The 17,787-nt window shown below is 40.2% G+C and overlaps 1 protein-coding gene across 3 annotated transcripts in view; it reads left to right on the forward strand.

The window, feature by feature from the left end:
* The first annotated feature begins 7,367 nt into the window (after positions 1 to 7,367).
* Nepro (nucleolus and neural progenitor protein) overlaps positions 7,368 to 17,787 on the forward strand; it is a 19,102-nt gene continuing 8,682 nt past the window's right edge. The window contains exons 1-7 of one of the 3 annotated variants that reach the window (XM_008846997.3): positions 7,368 to 7,526; positions 10,225 to 10,379; positions 12,506 to 12,585; positions 12,877 to 13,008; positions 13,438 to 13,515; positions 15,268 to 15,635; positions 15,963 to 16,024. In XM_008846997.3, the coding sequence (XP_008845219.1) occupies positions 7,421 to 7,526; positions 10,225 to 10,379; positions 12,506 to 12,585; positions 12,877 to 13,008; positions 13,438 to 13,515; positions 15,268 to 15,635; positions 15,963 to 16,024 (981 nt within the window). In that variant the 5' untranslated portion in view covers positions 7,368 to 7,420. Of the gene's footprint in view, positions 7,527 to 7,570; positions 7,955 to 10,224; positions 10,380 to 12,505; positions 12,586 to 12,876; positions 13,009 to 13,437; positions 13,516 to 15,267; positions 15,636 to 15,962; positions 16,025 to 17,787 lie in introns of those variants that run through there. The other 2 variants (XM_029570343.1, XM_029570344.1) reach the window with 2 other exon arrangements.

Genomic DNA, 17,787 nt, shown 5'->3' on the forward strand with positions numbered 1-17,787 from the left:
TATTTTTGTGCTAGTACCATGCCTGTTTTTATGACTATAGCTTATAGTATAATTTGAGATCTGTTATAGTAATTCCCCAGCATTGCTCCTTGTGCTCAGGGTTGCTTTGGCTATCCAGGGTCTTTTATGCTTCCATAGGAATTTTAGGATTTTTTTTTTAATTCTGTGAAGTACGCCATGGGAATTTTGATTGAGATTGCATTGAATCTATATATTGCCTTTGGTAGGATGGTCACTTTCACAATATTAATTCTTCCAATCTGTGAGCATGGGAGGTCCTTCCATCTTCTGGTGTCTTCCTCAATCTTTTCTTTAAAGATTTAAAATTTTCATTCTTTCTTTTTAAAATTTTCATTGTAGAGATCTTCGATGCCTTTGGTCAGGTTTATTCCAAGATATTTTTTGAGACTATTGTGAATGGTAGGGTTTCCCTGCACTTTCTCGGATTGCTTGTTATTGGTATATAGAAAGGATACTGATTTTTGTAGATTATTTTTGTAACCTGCCACTTTACTGAAAGTGTTAATCAGTTCTAGTTTTCTGGTGGAATTTTTGGGATCTCTATAGTATCATGTCATCTGCAAAAAGTTGTAATTTGACCTCTCCTTTTCCAATTAGTACTCCTTTAATTTCCTTCTCTTGTCTTATTGCTTTAGCAAGAGTTTCAAGCACTGTACTGAAAAGGAGTGGAGATGGTGGACATCCTTGTTTGGTTCCTGATTTTAATGGGAATCCTTCCCGTTTTTCTCCATTTAGAATGATCTTGCCTGTGTGTTTCCTGTATATAGCTTTAATTATGTTAAGGTATGTTCCCTCTAGTTCAATTTCCTTTAGAACTTTTATCATGAATGCATGCTGAATTTTGTCAAAAGCCTTTTCTGCATATATTGAGGTGACAATGTGTTTTTTGTCTTTGAGTCATTTATATGATTTATGACATTTATTGACTTGCATAGATTGAAATATCCCTGCATCTCTGGAATAAAGCCTACTTGATCTTGGTGAATGATCTTTTTGATGTTCATCTGTATGCAGTTTGCAAGTATTTTGTTGAAAAATTTTACATCTATGTTCATTAAGGATATGAGTTTATAGTTTTTTTTTTGTTGTGTCTTTACCTGGTTTTGGTATTAGAGTGATGCTGGCTTCATAGAATTTGGGGATTCTCTCTTTGTTTCTATCTTTTGAATAATTTAAATAGTATTGGTTGGAGGTCTTCTTTAAATATCTGGTAGATCCTGCTGTAAATCCATCTGGGCCTTGGCTTTTTTTAGTCAGGAGGTTTTGTATTACTGTTTTGATTTCCTTATATGTTATGGGTCTGTTGATATCTTCTTGGTTTATCTTTGGTGGTTCCCATGATTTTAGATATCTACCCATTTCTTTTAGGTTTTCAGATTTAATAGAGTATAGGTTTTTAAAGTATTCCCTTGTAATGTTCTGAATCTTTTAGGTGTCTTGTGATGTTTCCCCTTTCATCTCTGATTTTGTTGACTTGGATTTGCTCTTTCTTTCTTTTGGTTAACTGGGCTAAGGGTCTGTCTATCTTTTTTTAGACAAAAGAACCAGCTCTTAGATTCATTCATTGTATTATTTTGTTTCTATTTCATTAATTTCTGATCTGATTTTGTTATTTCTTCTCTTCTGCTGGGTTTGGGTTTCATTTGTTCTTGCCTTTCCAGGGTCTTGAGTTGCAATATTAAGTCATTTATTTGTGCTCTTTCTGATTTTTTAACGTAGGCACTTAGAGTTATAAGTTTCCCTCTTAGGACTGTTTTTAAAGTGTCCCAGAAGTTTTGTTGTGTTTTACTGTCCTTTTTCATTTAATTCCAGGAATACTTTTATTTCTTTCTTAATTTCTCTTTTGACCCACTCATCATTCAGGAGTGTGCTGTTTAATCTCCATGAGTTCATGTAGTAACTAGGGCTCCTTCCAGTGTTGATTTTAAGCTTTATTGCATTGTGGTCTGATAGAATATATAGAATTATTTCATTTTTTTGTATTTGTGAGGTTTGTTTTATGCCCAGATATGTGGACAATTTTTGAGAAAGTTCCATGGGGTGCTGAAAGAAAGTGTATTCTTTGGTGCTTGAGTAGAATATTCCAAAGATGCCTGTTAGGTCCATTTGATGTATGGTATCAGTTGATTCAGATGTATGTTTATTCTTTGCCCAGTTGACTTGTCTAACAGAGACAGTGGGGTATTGAAGTTCCCTACTATTACTGAGTTGGGGTTAATCTGTGTTTTAAAGTCCTGTAGTATTGTTTTTATGAATTTGGGTGCACCAGAGTTTGGTGCATATATGTTCATAACTGTAATGTCTTCTTGGTTAATTGTTCCTTTGATCAGGATGAAATGACCCTCTTTAACTGTTCTGATTTAGTTTGAAGTCTATTTTGTCAGATGTTAGAATTGCAACCCCTGCTTATTTCTTAGTGCTATTTGCTTGAAAGATTCTTTTCCATCCTTTCACTTTAAGGTAGAGTCTATCCTTGAAGATGAGATGGGTTTCTTGCAGACAAAAAAAAGATGGGTTTTGTTTCTTAATCCATTCAACTAGCCTGTGTCTTTTGACTGGGGACTTCAGTACATTGATATTTAAAGTTATTATTGAAAGATGTGTATTTGTTGCCACCATTTTGATTGCTGTTTGCATTCTTTGTCTAATTTTGTGTTTCCACAATTATACCTTCATTTAGCTTCTTTCTGTTTCCCCTGGGGTATAGTTGTTCTTTTCTCTGTTCTTTGTATTGCTTCAAGTAGTCTTTGAAGGGCTGGTTTTATAGACATGTATTATTTCAGCTTATTTATGCCATAGAATATTCCCCCCCAACTAGAATAGATATTTTTGATGGGTAAAGTATTCAGGGTTGGCATCTGGGTTGAAGGTAGCAGAGCTGTGTACCCAGGAATGAGAGAACATGGACCACCACATGTTAGTCATGCCTATAACAAAATAGCTCCCATCATACTATAGTAGATGATAAAAAATGGTCTCCAAGGAATGAGTCACACTACCTGTACACATGCTTCTTAGCAATGTATCTTTGCTGCTTTCTTCAACAAGATGGAATCTATTTCCTCATTTTTGATATTGCCCATATGACTTGTTTTGACTAGGAGAATATAATGGAAATTCCATCCAAAGATTTCTAAACCCCAAGAGAACTTGAAACATTGGCTTTTGCCAAAGTGAATTCCAGCTTCCATGGGAAAAAGTCCAAGTTATCCTATGGAGAGTGCCTGTGTGGAAAGGTTGTAGGTGGTATATGCAGAGGTCAACCAGTTGTCTCATTTTCCATTCTCGGGACTTTAATTTCTTGTTTATGTTTTTTCTAAACTACCAAGAGGCATATTGGGAGTAGCATGTACTAGCCACAAACAATGTTTACACATTTTCAAATTTTGACCCTGTAAATGACAATGATGAACACCACTGACCTGTGCTCATTGTTCATCAAAGGCTCTATCTTGTTGAACTTAAGCCTGGAAATTGAGTAAGATGTTACAACTTTCTACTTTGGTACCAAACCAATTTTCTGGCCTCTGTAACAGACAAAATAATGTTTTAATAGGCTGTGATCTATTTAGTTCCTACACACACCTTGATCTATTAAGTGCCACTAGTCAAAACAATTTGGTTATCGTTTGTTCCTATCACCCACTAAAGTAAAGGAACCAACCTTGTTTCTTATAGGCAATCATTGCCAACTGGCCTTTGTTGTTGTGAGACCCTATCATTCCCATGGAAACCAGGGAGCTCGTTTCAAAGGCAGTATCACTCCAGTTAACCTACAGAAGAGAGATGTCACTGGAGACATTGTGGAGGACACCACTAGCCTCTCAGTGTATTTACTAGTGCCTGTGCAGAGGGAGTGACTTCTGACTCTCTCAGAGGATCCACAGTTGAGGCTGAGACTACAGTTCACACATGCAGTTTCCACAAGTCTCTGGATTGTGCTCTCTGCATTACTCTAGGGTAATTCTGGTGTTAGCTTCATTGAAGATAGGCTACAGCTGGGCTCATTTCAGTCACAGAGACCATTGCTAGACATGCGTGTAACTTCAAGATTCTCCCTATAGCAGTCCATTTTGAGTAGTTCACTCTTTTATATTCTATCATCTGTAGTCTAACAACTTTGTCTCAATGTTACTTGAGTGTCTGTTACTAAAAATGAGCAACATTTTGCAATTATTTTAGAATATAAACTGTTTCTTCTCTGCTGAACTTTGTACTTGTTCCCTTGGAACAAACCAAGAGTTGAGTTTAGGCATAGTTCTAGAAGTGATAAGAAGTGGTGGGGTGGGCCTTGAGATTATTATAGGGTCTTTACTTTTGTCTCCTCAAATATAGGCTATCCCAGAATCTCAGCTTTTCCCAAGTCCAACTACATGGTCCCTACACCAAGGCTCAAAATCTTTCTTGTTCCTAATCACGTTTATGTGAGACGTATGAATACATATATTCAAATTAAGTTGTAATTCTACAATCCACAAAATTGAGTTTTGAGTCTAGGTCTAATTCTAATAAAAAAGTAAAGCTTTTACAGTTACCACAGAAACTCTGACTCTGACTTGAGCTGATAGAGACCCAAGTCAGAGCTCTTTCCATTTCCTTAGGCTCTCCAGGACGCTCAGAAGCATCAATGCTACTGTAATAGTTTCCTGGGCCCCAGTGGGCTTCAGAAGGTTCTTCATCACAGTCAGCCTCATGTGACTAAGCATGGCGATGCAGCATAGCATGGATTTCTCATACCCCATGGCCCCTTAATGAGGAAGAGATTGTTAATATGCTCAAAACTAAGGACACAATCAAATCAACTACTGAATCCCATGTTGGGAGGCTGTTTCCTGGGACCACTTAAGAGTTTCAAATATCTGTTGGAGCCCTTGAGTAAAACAGAATGTCACACATTTTACCTTCGAGCATTTAAAGGATTATGGGAAATTGGTTAAGTGAAGGTTTAAGAGCTGAAATGCAGAAGTACAGCAAAGGCTGTTAGGATTCCTGGAGCTGGGGAAACAAGACCAAAAACTTGGGTTATCAAAAGGTAGACTTTTAGAAGAATACACCTGCAGAATTGGGATGCAGATCCCTGAGAAGGCACTGCTGGTACCTCTGAGGGTACTTTCAGGGGTCTATTAAAAAAGAATCAGGACCAAATGCCACTACCTGGGGTTGAAGAGCACTGCAGGGCAACACTATCAAGAATAAAGGAGCAGAGGTTACCTTCTCCCCTCCTGCCTTCATCCTCTCTCTAGTGGCCCACAGGGGTATAGCAATGACCTGGCAAATGCATGCAGGTTGTGAAATCCCATTGTACATTGTTCACAGAACACCATCTCCTTGTTCTCCACTCTTGGTAAGAAGCTCAGATCTTCCTTCACCTAGAATGTAGAGCTCTCATTCTTGCGCCATCTCATCTCTTTCTATCACTACACTCCAAATATGTCCATATTTATACCTATATTTATTTTTCTTTCTGGGTCGTAATAAGGCCTTTTGATTTTCAAGTTAACTCTTTTACTTCATCACTTGCCTCCATGCTGCCTTGTCACCTGAGAAAAACGGGAGGAGACTGGAAGATGCAATGGGAATGACTTTGAACATAGAGGCTGAGGTCATGTGCCAAGGAATGAAGGCAACTTCTAAATGCTGAGAAAAGCAAGGAAACAAATCCTTCTTTAGAGTCTTCAGAAGAAACAGCCCTTTAGACTTCCAACTTCAGTAACATTGATTTTGCAGCTGGGGAAATGTCTCAGCAGGTCAAATATGATGACCTGAGTTCAAATCCTCAGCACCCGTGTAAAAGCTGGGTACAGTGGTACATGCCTATAACTCCAGTACTGGTGGGGATGGAGGCAGGAGGATCCTGAGGACTCGCTGATCAGCCAGTCTAGCTAAATGGTGAGTTCCATGTTCAATGAGAAAAGCTGACTCAAAATAAAGGTGAATGGTGGTAAGAGGAAGACACCCAATGTTGACTTCTGGCCTCCACCAGTGCATGTGCACACATGCATACACCACTTGCACACATAAAATATTTTTGTTTCTGTCTTCCATTAACTACAGTAACTTTGTGTTTAATCTACTGTTTGTAGTAATTTGTTAAGGCCAAAATAGGAAACTAATATACAGGCCATCAAAGGGCACAATGGTAGTACATTAAAGGGGTCTCTACATAAAGTTATAGAGTATTTAGGAAGAATTATTAAAGATAATGGACCCAGAGCTGACTTAGGAAGGGAGATTGTTTCAGGAAGATGGTCCAGACAACAGAAGCAGTATCTACAAAGGTACACACAGAACATGGAAAGTGTTTCCATAAGGCAAGATTACTTGCATTAAATAAATATAGAGAAAGTGATTATTTTTATGAGGTTTTTTTTTTTTTTTTTTTTTTTTTTGGTCTTTTTGAGACAGTAGCTGGCCTGGAACTAGCTAAGTAGACTGGGCTGGCCTGGAGTCTCAGATCTGCCTCCTGAGTGCTGGGATTAAAGGCCTGCACCACCACACCTGACAAAAGGTTCAATTCTAATGCACTGTATCCCTATGAAGAAGATACTACCAGGGCTGGAGAGCTGGCTCAGTGGTTAAAAGCACTGGCTACTCTTCCAGAGGACCCCAATTGGGTTCCCAGAATTCACATGGTGGCTAACAACCCACTCTAACTCCAGTTCCAGTCGATCCAATGCCCTCTTCTGGCCTCTGCCAGAATTGCATATATGTGGTGCACTTACATCCATGCAGGCAAAACACTCATGCGCATACGACAAAAATAAAAAAGATATTACTATTAACATCTTTAACCACTAGGATATTGAGGTATGGAGGAATTAACCGTCCTGAGATGAGAGAGCTAGACTATAGCAATCCAAAGAGCTGGCATCAAGAAACTTGGCAGTCTCTAAAGCCCACCAACTGCTCCTCTCCATATTGTGGTGGGAATCTTTACATAATCAAGAGGGCATCAATGACTAGGAATAAACAACTATCAACGTGCTAAGACTCAGCAGAGTTTGGAATAGTTTTTCTGAGCTACTGATGGTGGTAACGCGTCGTCAGAAAACCTTTGGATTTCTGTTATGATCAAGGTATGGGGTCTTCCTTGACTATTCAAAATAAATCCTTCCTCCCTTAGAAACTCCACACCTATCATAATCCTATCTCAATTTTCTTTGCTCATCGTATCTGAAGCAGAGTTGAGAGTTGGACCTCACTAGTACTCCTTATCCGTAAAATATCTGGCCTCAAAGTTTCAAACTTGTAAGTGGCTCAGAAAACTCTGAAGGACCTTAAAAACACAGGTACCCAGTTCAAACACGGCATTGCCCCGCCCCGGAACCCCGCCCCTTCCCCGCCCTGCTCTCGTGGTCTCTCCCGGAGCAGCTTCCCAGGCCCTCTCCCTTCCTGCAAGATGGCCACGCCGGTGCGGCGGGGCGACGAGCCGTGGAACCGCGTGAGGATCCCCCAGGCGGGGTGCCGCAGCACGCTGACAGTGCGGGACCCCGACGCCGCCCTGAGTGAGTGAGGCGGGCGAGGAGGCCCAGCATCTCTCCAGGAGCCTCCGTACCGGGCGCCGCACGTGGGGCAGGGCGGGACTTCCTGAGCCCGGAGGACGCCGGGAAGGGGAGGGGGTCGCACCGGGAGGAAGGTCTCGGCTGGGCAGTGTGACCGTTCGGACTTTCGGGACCCAGGGCTCAGGGTTTGCGAAGCCACTGTACACGTGCGGGACCTGGCAGGAGGATGGAAGCAAGGTCCAGCTCCGGCCTGGCAGTCGCTGCTAGTGTCCCTAAAACGGTTCCTGGGGTCCTGTGCTGGCTCTGAGGACCACCCCTCAGCTAATTCTGCCCCCAGGACTCGGACTATCACCATTTGGAACTCTGTAAAATGGAGCTTGTTCCTTTACCGGGCGAGGGAGCGCTTGATGTGATCTAGAACCGAGAACTCTGTGAGCTGGTGATTTACAAATGTAGGACGTAACTTGGGTCTCTCGGTTCTTCAGGAAAAAAAGAAAAATCAGTCCAGAGACAGTTTTAGTAAAACAGGCACTCCAAAGAGATTGGAGTGGGAAGCTCCAAAGGAATGGGGATAGCAACTCTCTAGCGTTTGTGTTTGTGTTAAATGTTTTTGTGAATATGATGTGGGTGGCATATTCATGAATCAGGTGACTAAACTTCCAAATCATGGACTTATCTCTCAGGATATTTCTTCCCTTGGTCCTCTAGAAAAGCGTATTGGGTAGGCGGGATCAAAACCATAATGTAGGGCCCAATCAGAAGGCTCAGCGGATAAGGGTACCTGCCCCCAAACCCTGAGGACCTGAGACCAGGGTCCATGTGGTGGAAAAAGAACCAACTCTCTACCCATATGTTCTTTGGCCTCCCCCACGCATGCTGTGCCCATCCCCCCAATAAATGTAATAAAACATTGAAAAAAAGATTATAATGAAGTGGAGGTCTTTTGAGGATGAAGACCTTTCTGCAATACGTGCACATGTGTGGGGAAATGCCCTGAAGATGTATTTTTTAATACAGTGAAAATAACTTATTACAGCCTTGAGGAGATTTAACCACAAGGGATAGTCTGACCATCAGGGGACATGGCTACCAAGATAGAACTGTAGTTCTTGGTTACCTGATATTTAACATGTTTTTTAAAGACTGCTTAAGGCCCCATCACAGCCAGCCAAGGCATTTTGTTATTTTAAAAACTGAGATTTTAGCTTACTTTCAAAGAAGTAAAATAGTACAGCTTCTTAGGACTGTATTGGGGAATGAAAGGGTTAATATAAAGCATTTGTCATATGTCTTGGTATGACAGTCAAATATTAGTAGTTGTCATTAATATTAAATTCATTTAGTATTTGTTAAATACAGCCATCGACTCATCACATTCCTCTTCCTGTCTATCCTTCCTATGCACTTCACAGATCTTCCTTTTTCCTTTCTCTTAAGAAATTTAAACAGTTCTTAGTGGAATGGGAAATTTATGCCCCCTCATCACCCAAGGCAGGAATTTGAATTTTGTCTTCAGATAGTTGGGATAATAAGAAAATTCTTACACTTTGAATGTTGGTGTTACATTTAGAGCCATAGGCAGCACATTACATCATCTACTTCAAAGTTTTTCAATTAGAAAACATCTTAAATAATACAACAATACAACTCCCAGTGGTCACCGTTGTTCCTCCTTTTTTTTTTTTTTTTTTTCGTTTTTTTGAGACAGGATCTTCTTATAGCTCCAGCTGTCCTGGAACTCACTTATGTAGACCAGGCCTAGAACTCAAAGATCCACCTGCCTCTGCCTCCCAAGTGCTGGGATTAAAGGTGTGCGCCACCACGCCCAGCCGTTTCTCTTTCTTAAGTGTAGTTGTCCATTGGTATCCATGAGGGATTGGGTCCAGGACCCCCCTTTATATAAAAAAATGTTCAAATGCCCAAGCCTCCTATATAACATGGCATATAATTATCTACCTGTTCATTATAACCTAAACACATCTTTATACTTTAAAACCATCTCTAGGTTGCTTGCGATACCTTGTACAATGTAACTGCCATTGAAATATATCACAGATGGATTTTTTTGGTAATATTTTCAATTTGAGTTGAATCCGTGAATGTGGAATTCAGGGATAGAGAGCTGAGTGTATTATATATTCTTATCCAAAAGTAGCATCCAAATACAGTTCTTTTGGAAGTCATGAATTTATCCCTTTTGTCTTGCTTACCTACATAGTAAAATGAGGGATTTAGAAACATATACAGCATATGCCCAGCTTTGGAATATGGAGGGTGGGTAAGTGTGTACCAAATGATGACTCTAGTCATTAGGAAAGACTGCTTAAATCATGAGAAAAAGGTGATGTAAAGATACATATACATAGCTGGGTGAGGTCACCCACGCCTTTAATTCCAGCACTCTGTTGGCAGAGGCAGGCGGATCTATTAAGATTGAGGCCAGCTCGGGCCATAGGGAGACTCTGTTCCCCAAAATACAAGCAACACCCCCCCCACACACACATGTTCACGTTTAGCAGATGACCTCGTATTACCTGACACTGCAACTTCTTATATACTTAGAATCTTTATTTGGTTTATAGAATTGAGGCTAATATGTTTTTTTATTTTATTAAAGCAATTAAGGCATATGTTTCGCTGTTTGTATAATGTGCTCCCTGTAGAAATGTATACTGTCTTATTTTAGATGTCTCTGCTTTAGACTTTCTCATTGCAGCTGTAATGAAAGAGTGCCATCTTGTCACAAAGTCACTGAAAAGCCAGATCTTAGATGCAGAAGTAGATGTGCTGTGTGCAGTTCTCTACAGCAATCACAATAGAATGGGGCGCCACAAGCCCCATTTGGCCCTGAAACAGGTGAGGAGAAAACTTTGGGTCCATTCCTAGCCTGTTACTGATGAAGATGAGGAGCACACTGCCACTTACTATTTTGTTATTTATGGGAAGTTTGAATTATTGATTTAGAAATCTATAAGACACAGTTACATGTGGGCTTTTTTTCTCTTTTATTTTCTTGAAATCATTTAGAAAAGTAACTTATATTCAAGAAGTATGTTTATACTCTTTCCCAGGTATTTCTAGTGGGGCAGTAAGAATTTTCACTATGTGCAGCCAATGTAACTGTGCCTTTGCCTGGTTCAGAGATAAAGTAATTTAAATCCTAAAATCATAAAAAGGAATGTTTTAATTTATTATTGTGGTTTACTTTTTGAGGGGTCATCTGATCAGCAGTCTGTTGGAGTTTATAGTAAGTTGTGGTATAAAATGCTTTCATAGAATTTTGGGGGATTAAGAAGAAAATTGTGACTTTGAGCTCTAGGACTATAACATGGCAGAGAGCCTCTTGAGCTGGGGTCCTTATGTGCCATTCACCTTAAATCTGCAAGTACTTCTTAGAAGGTCAGTTTGAAGCCCACTATGTGACAGAGCCACCTTGGAAGTATTTATTTTTCACAGAGTTTTCTGTGCCTCGTACTGTGCTTGATGCTGGGAATACAGGAATGAAAAAGACAGACATGGTCTAACTGTAGAGACTCAGGCTTTCTGGTAATTCCCAGAACTTTAAGGCCCAAGGGATGAAGATCCCTCTTCCATGAAGATCTAGGATTAGGGTCTTCCCCCAGATTTTCTTCTCCAGCGTAGTTTTTACTTGTCTTCTAGTATAAAAACAACTTCTTAACTATCTCCCTTGCTGAAATTCACAAATGGTTTTCCTTTCCTTCTCTCCTGCCTTTTAAACCATGTTTCACTCATTGTATTTACAAGTGCGTTCAATCTTGCATTGTCAATACCTATTGTAAAGATGGTATTCAGACTTAAAAATTGAAAAAGATAGGAGCTGGCCCTAGGGAATTTAAGGATTGAACTGTGATGTTAAGGTAGCATCCATAACTAGTGGCCCTCTCTGGGTATTTCCTGATGGAGCAGAATTCTTACAGCATTTTGTACACTGGTTGGCGCTGGCCTTTTTTTCTTTGTTTTTAAATAAATAATATTGACTATCTACTCAGCCCTGTTAGAGAAACTGGATTATAGTGGTGAACAAAATGGATAAAATATTATTGTCCACAGGGAAGTTACAGTGTAGTTTGTGAAGAAAGGCAATTAGCAGGTTAGCTACTGCTGTGCCAGTTGCTGACAAGTACTTCAGAGAAAAACAAAGAAATAGAGATTGTAGGTTTTTTTATTTTTTTAAATTAAAAAAAATATTATTATTTTTTTATGTGTATGAGTGTATTGCCTGCATGCATGTGAGTGCACCCGTGTCATGCAGTGCCGCAGAGGTCAGAAGAGGGCTTTGGATTCCCCTGGAACTGGAGTTAAGGATGGTTCATAGCCGCCATGTGGATGCTGGGAATCGAACCTGGGTCCTTTGCAAGAGTAGTCAGTGCTCTCAACCACTGAGCCATCTCTTCAGCTCTGAGATTGTAGTTTTTAAATAAAACTCATCTCTTTTAGCACTTAGTTAGGTACTTTGTATGTTATCTACTTTTATTAGTAGAAATTGGGATGCATCATGTACCGTTATCTCCCAGCATGCCTTGCATGTAGTACATACTCAGCATAGATTTGTTCTGTGATGAAGTTACTTTTTTCATTTCTGGTACTCACAGACTGTTGAAACATAGTAGTTAATAGCTTACTATCATGTTCTATTAGGTTCACTGTTGTAAAATCATGTTCCCTCAGCAAAATTATAATCTTGTACTCATGACTTGTACTCATTTTGGACCCTTCTATAGTACTGAGCTCATCTGGAATATAGTAATTTTTTTTAATTTGAGAAATTTGTTGGGCTGGATAAATCCTATGTTTGTAACCAGAAGTAATTGTTTTGAGATTTGAACTTCTGGCCCTTAAAATAAAAGGTATTTCACAGCCTGTTTCCATACTTTGAAAGTTTGGTGTCTGTCTTCTTGGTCATATCTGTGACACTGTCTGTATTGCACACATGCTGATTCAAGCTGCTCTTCCTCCTTTAGGTAGAACAATGTTTAAAACGTTTGAAAAACATGAATTTGGAAGGCTCAATTGAAGACCTATCAGAGTTGTTTTCTTCCAAGTAGGTGGTCCTTTGCTTTGTGGCATGGGCTGGGAACTTGATGTCTAGTTGTGAGCTCCCTTTGGGTTGGCATATAACCAATAATACCAAAGATGTACAAATTTTGTTGTAATAAGGGATGCCTGTTCAGGGTGATAAATCTCAGTCTGGCCTATGGGAGGGTCTGCTGGGACATTGGCTCACAGTAGGTTGCTAGTAAGCACAACTACCTCAAATTGGGCTTAAAGCAAGGCTATAGAAATGCTGTGTTTAAAAATGAAAGTAATGTTCGTTCTTTTCTATTTTGTCAAGTGAAACTCATCCTGAAACCACCAAAACCTGTGTCATCCCCAGCCAGCCAGTGGTGGAGTTGGTGCTGATGAAGGTTTTGGGAGCCTGCAAGTTGTTACTCCGCTTGCTGGACTGTTGCTGCAAGACATTTCTGTATCCTTCTCAACTGGAATACCTTCTCTTGAATGGAAGTTGTTTTGGTATATTTAACAGTATTTCTGCTTGAAAGCCAGGGCTCGCAGGTGTTGTCACCAGTGGGAATTCCTAAAGCTTTGCTACTTGCCTCCTCTCCCAGTAGCTGCTGGATATGGCTGTGCCAGGGACTCCCTGTCTCTGCCCAGCATGTAGTATTCTCAGCGCTTTGGCTGTTAGGAAGTCTTGCTTCCAGAAGCGAAGTTTAATAATTGGAGCTCTAGTGGAATATAGATTGCTATATTTTTAGTTAATGTTACTGCAGTGACAAGTTTAAGGCTTTTAAGATTTTCAAGGGTATTCTTTCACTTAGTTTCTTCTTTCATAATTCTAACTTACAAAGCTCAAATTCCTTTGGTTTTATTTTTCCACCTTAACCTGATTCTTCAGCTTGACTGTGAAACACTTAGGATTGCAAGAGTTCATCATTTTAAACCTTGTGATGGTTGGACTGGTGAGCAGACTATGGTGTGTTCACACTTGGACATCCTTCACTTGTTTTTCGTCTTTCTCACCCAGGTTTCTTACTAGCTTTCCCAGTTTCATGTCATGTTTCACATGGAATCCAAAGGGGCAGGAGTCAGTTTATTTGTTTTTTTTCATTTTTTTCATTTTTTTTTTCTCATTGCAGCTGGTTTGTTTGTTTGTTTGTTTGAAGCAGGGTCTCCCTGTAGCCCCAGCTGTCCTGGAACTCACTATGTAGACCAGGCTGGCCTTGAACTCACAGAGATCCGCCTGCCTCTGCCTCCCAAGTGCTGGGACTACAGGCATGCGCCACCACGCCCGGCAGGAGTCAGTTTATTTGTAATTGGTAAGCTAAGTGCTGATGGTTATGTCAAAGGATCATGTGTTAAGCCACAAGATCACCCAACGCTGGTGAGGCAGTAGTTATACTGCAGTGGACTGTTTAAAGTGATGCTGTTCCTGGGCCATGCCTTGATTCTTTCTGATACTTGGTTTCTAATTTCAATAGCAATTACAAATATAAGTTCCCTTTTATTGTGTGTCAGACTTTTCTGCCTGATACACAGCTGCTTTTGAGGCTTTCTTGGTCAATGCAAATAACACTAGTAATATCTGCAACTAAAAAGATAATGTCTTGTATGTGTATATATATGATTATATGATTTTATGGATAACTAGACACAGGTGGGTCATTAGTTCTGATTTGAATGTAGCAAAACTGACAAAAGAAAATGACAAAAACAAGCCCAGAAAATTCCTTCTACCTTTTGATTGCTTTGATGTCTAACCCAGAGATTATCTCATGTAATACTTGAATTGAATCATCTTCTTTTCTTTCTTATTTAATTTTATTTTATTCTATTTTTTTGAGGCAGGGTCTCTCTGCAGCCCTAGACTCCCTATGTAGACCAGGCTGGCCTTGATCTCACAGATCCGCCTGCCTCTGCCTCTTCCATGCTGGGATTAAAGGATTGTGCCACCTCACCCAGCTCTGCTTATTCTTAATCAGAAATAATAGCATTTGAATTACTAAATTTAATTGAATTACTTTATTTAAAAAAATTTTTTTCCCCAGACAGGATGTTACTACGTAGCCCAGGCTGACTCAATTCATGATCCTCTGACCTCAGCCTCATAAGTGCTTAGCGTTGTAGGTGTCTACTACCAAGCTGGGCTTGGTAATCATACTATTTTAAAAAGTTTAACTTTTGCTATTCTTTCCTCATATGAGAAGTGATACACATTTTGCTGATTACAGCAATGATTTAGGCTTAAAGAACACATAAGAAACTGTTAGAAATTGAAGTATATATAGAATCTCCTCATGTATATAAAACCATCCATAGGATTTTTATGTGCACATCCTTGATGCATGTCTCCCAGAACTTCATGGTTTTTCTTTTTGTTTTGATTTTGAGACAGGCTTTCAGCTATGTAGCAAGAACTCACTATGTAGACCAGGCTGGCCTCAAACTCACAGAGATCCACCTGCCTCTGCCTCCCAAGTGCTGGGATCAAAGGTATACGCCACCACACCCAGCAAGTTCTTTGTTTTTGAGCAACATTTTGTACTTGGATTTTGTGTTTTGGGTCTGGCAGTTTGCAAATATACACCATAGCTCTTTGCTTAAAAAAAAAAAAAAAGAAAAATCTGTAGCAGCAGAGCTTGATAACTGTTTATTTTCAGTTTATTACGTGTCTGCAAATTAGGAAAATTCAATGAAAGCTAATTCTTGAGCTTCTTTTTCTTTCTAGGGTTCTCTATAAAGAAGTTTTAAGAAGGTTGATTTCTTTGTATGAGCCATTGTTTGGATTGCTTCAAGAGGTGTCTAGGATTCAACCCATGCCTTACTTCAAAGATTTCCCCTTTCCTTCTGATATTATTGGCTTTCTAGGACCACCTTATCTTGAAGTCTTTAAGGAAAAACTGCCTACAGCTTTTGCTAAAAGTAAAGGAGTAACTAAGTTGCTAAATAAACTGTTTCTAACCAAAGAACAGTCACCAAGGACTAGTGAAGATACTTTGGGTAGAATTTCCAAAACAGCTGAGCAAATGAAGGTTAATTTACAGAATAATGTGGACCTTGGACAGCCAGTGGGGAAAACCAAGAAGGTCAGCGAAGGTAATTTGCTTTGATATAGCACATACTTTTTAAGCAAGCATGACCTTCTGAAAGAATGACATAGTCACGCATTGTGTGGAAATTCAGAGTCTCACTTGTCACACATTATATTTGGGGAGGTGTGAATATTACCCATTTTCAAAGCTTGACAGTTAAAGTTCTTTGTTTCTGTTGTTCCTTCCTGGTTTGTTGCTTGCTTTATTTTCTTTATTCATTTTATAGTAACTTAGCAAGAAATTTCATACATTTAAAGAGTTTGTTGGGGATTTGAAAATAATATGCCCAAGTTTCTCTGATTTTTTTTTTTTTTTTTTTCTACTTCTACAGAAAAGCTATCAGGATTTGATGTGAGGGCTTTCTGCAAAAGGCTGAGAAACAAAGCTACTCAGGTTTGTCTGGCTTAATTTTACGCAGCTTTTCATTCCCGCTTAGTTGTAGAGGAAGCCACTTAACTAATTTGGAGCTTGAGTCTTCTCTAATACGCCTGGAGCTCTCTTAGTTCTCACTTTGTGCTTCTGAATGAACGGGGTGGATTTTTTTTTTCCTTTCTTTTTTAAATGTTCCTAGCTGCTAATTCAGTTAATGCTTTCAGAAATGTTTCAGTGGGAGTTTCTCTGGAATTTAAAGTGACCATAGGCCCATCTTCAGTATGGTTTGTATGCAGTTGAAGCATGAACTTTGTAGTCAGATTGCTTGACTCTTGGCCCTGCTTGTATTAGCTGTGTGACTTAAAAGTTCCCTGACCTCTCCATACCACTCTTCTGTATGTATGCACTTCCTAGATTTGGGCTAGCTTCAGGTCATGCAGAGTTGAATGGAGCTTACAGTGTGGTAAGCATTTAACTGATGTCAGATCTTATTAGTAACTGTCATCATTTTTGTCTTTCTCCTCATTTATCATGAGGCTTCTGTTATTCTTCTGGGGGGTTCAAGCTTTAACATGATTCTTTTTATTAATTAGTGTCTGAAAATTCTGTTCTTTCTGGACTTAGTGACTGGTAAGTACGTCAGTATCACCCTTCACCCGGCAGCTGCTTGATTTTTATTACCCTTGTCTTTGTAAAATGTCCTTCTCCTTTCCTTTGTGGATTATTTCTCCCATTTTTTTTTTTTTTTTATCTTAATTATTTAGCTGGTGTGATGGGGCAGGACTGCTTATTAGGTAGGTAGTTTCCAGAGTTCTGGAATGAGACAGTGAATGCACCTTCTGCCACTGAACTAAAGCTGTAAAGTGGTCTCTGATAAGTTTTGTATTTTGGTGTATTAAAACTTTTTATTACATTTATTTGTGCATACACACGTGTGTATGTGTATGTGTAAGAGTGCATGCTATGGCGTGTGTGTGGAGGTCGGAAGACAACTTGCAGGAGTAGGTTCTCTCCTTCCATCATGTGCTTGGATTAAACTCAGGTCATCAGGTGTGGTGGCAAGCACCCTTAGTGGCTGAGCCATCCCCCTGGCTGAGTTCGTTGTGTACCACCCAGTCTCCTGCTGTCCAAGGCTCACTGCATGGGGAGGATAGGTCCTCCTATCCAGGCAGTAGGCTGCAGGGACTTCAGGCAGTAGGCTACAGGGACTTCAGCTAGCAGGATAGTATAGCTGATGTGGCCTCTCAGGGTGGAGAAACTCGGGCCCTGGCAGCACCCACAGCATGCCAAGATACCATCCTAGAGCTCTTGATTCATGTAGGAAATGTGGGGTCTGGGATGACCATAGCCTGCTGGACAGCACAGTCATGCCATCATCCAGGACTGTGCTGGCGCCAGAGTAGATGGCCTGGCGCCTGCCTATTGACCCCTGTTCTCTGTCCCTTGGCACTGATGGGAGCTATGGCTTGTTCCCCTACCAAAGACTGGCGCAAGATCAGGAAAGACATCTAAATCTAATTTTCCGACTGGGCATGGTGGTCACACTTGTAATCTCGGGAGGCTAAGGCAAGAGGATTATGAGTTCAAGGCTAGCCTTGGCTACATGAGACTCTATCTCAAAACACGAAAACAAAACAAAAAGAAATCCCTCTTGGAGCAAGGTTCTGAGAGGAAGGAGTAGAAAGCAGCTCCGTGGAGCACCCCTGCTGCCTCGCCTCCTTCCACCAACGGGAGTAGCCACAGGTATAGGACTGCCAAGTTTAGCAAATACATAGGGCTGCCCC

The sequence above is a fragment of the Nannospalax galili genome, unplaced genomic scaffold (genome assembly GCF_000622305.1).
Source record: "Nannospalax galili isolate Female #2095 unplaced genomic scaffold, S.galili_v1.0 scaffold743, whole genome shotgun sequence".
Lineage (NCBI taxonomy): Eukaryota > Metazoa > Chordata > Mammalia > Rodentia > Spalacidae > Nannospalax > Nannospalax galili.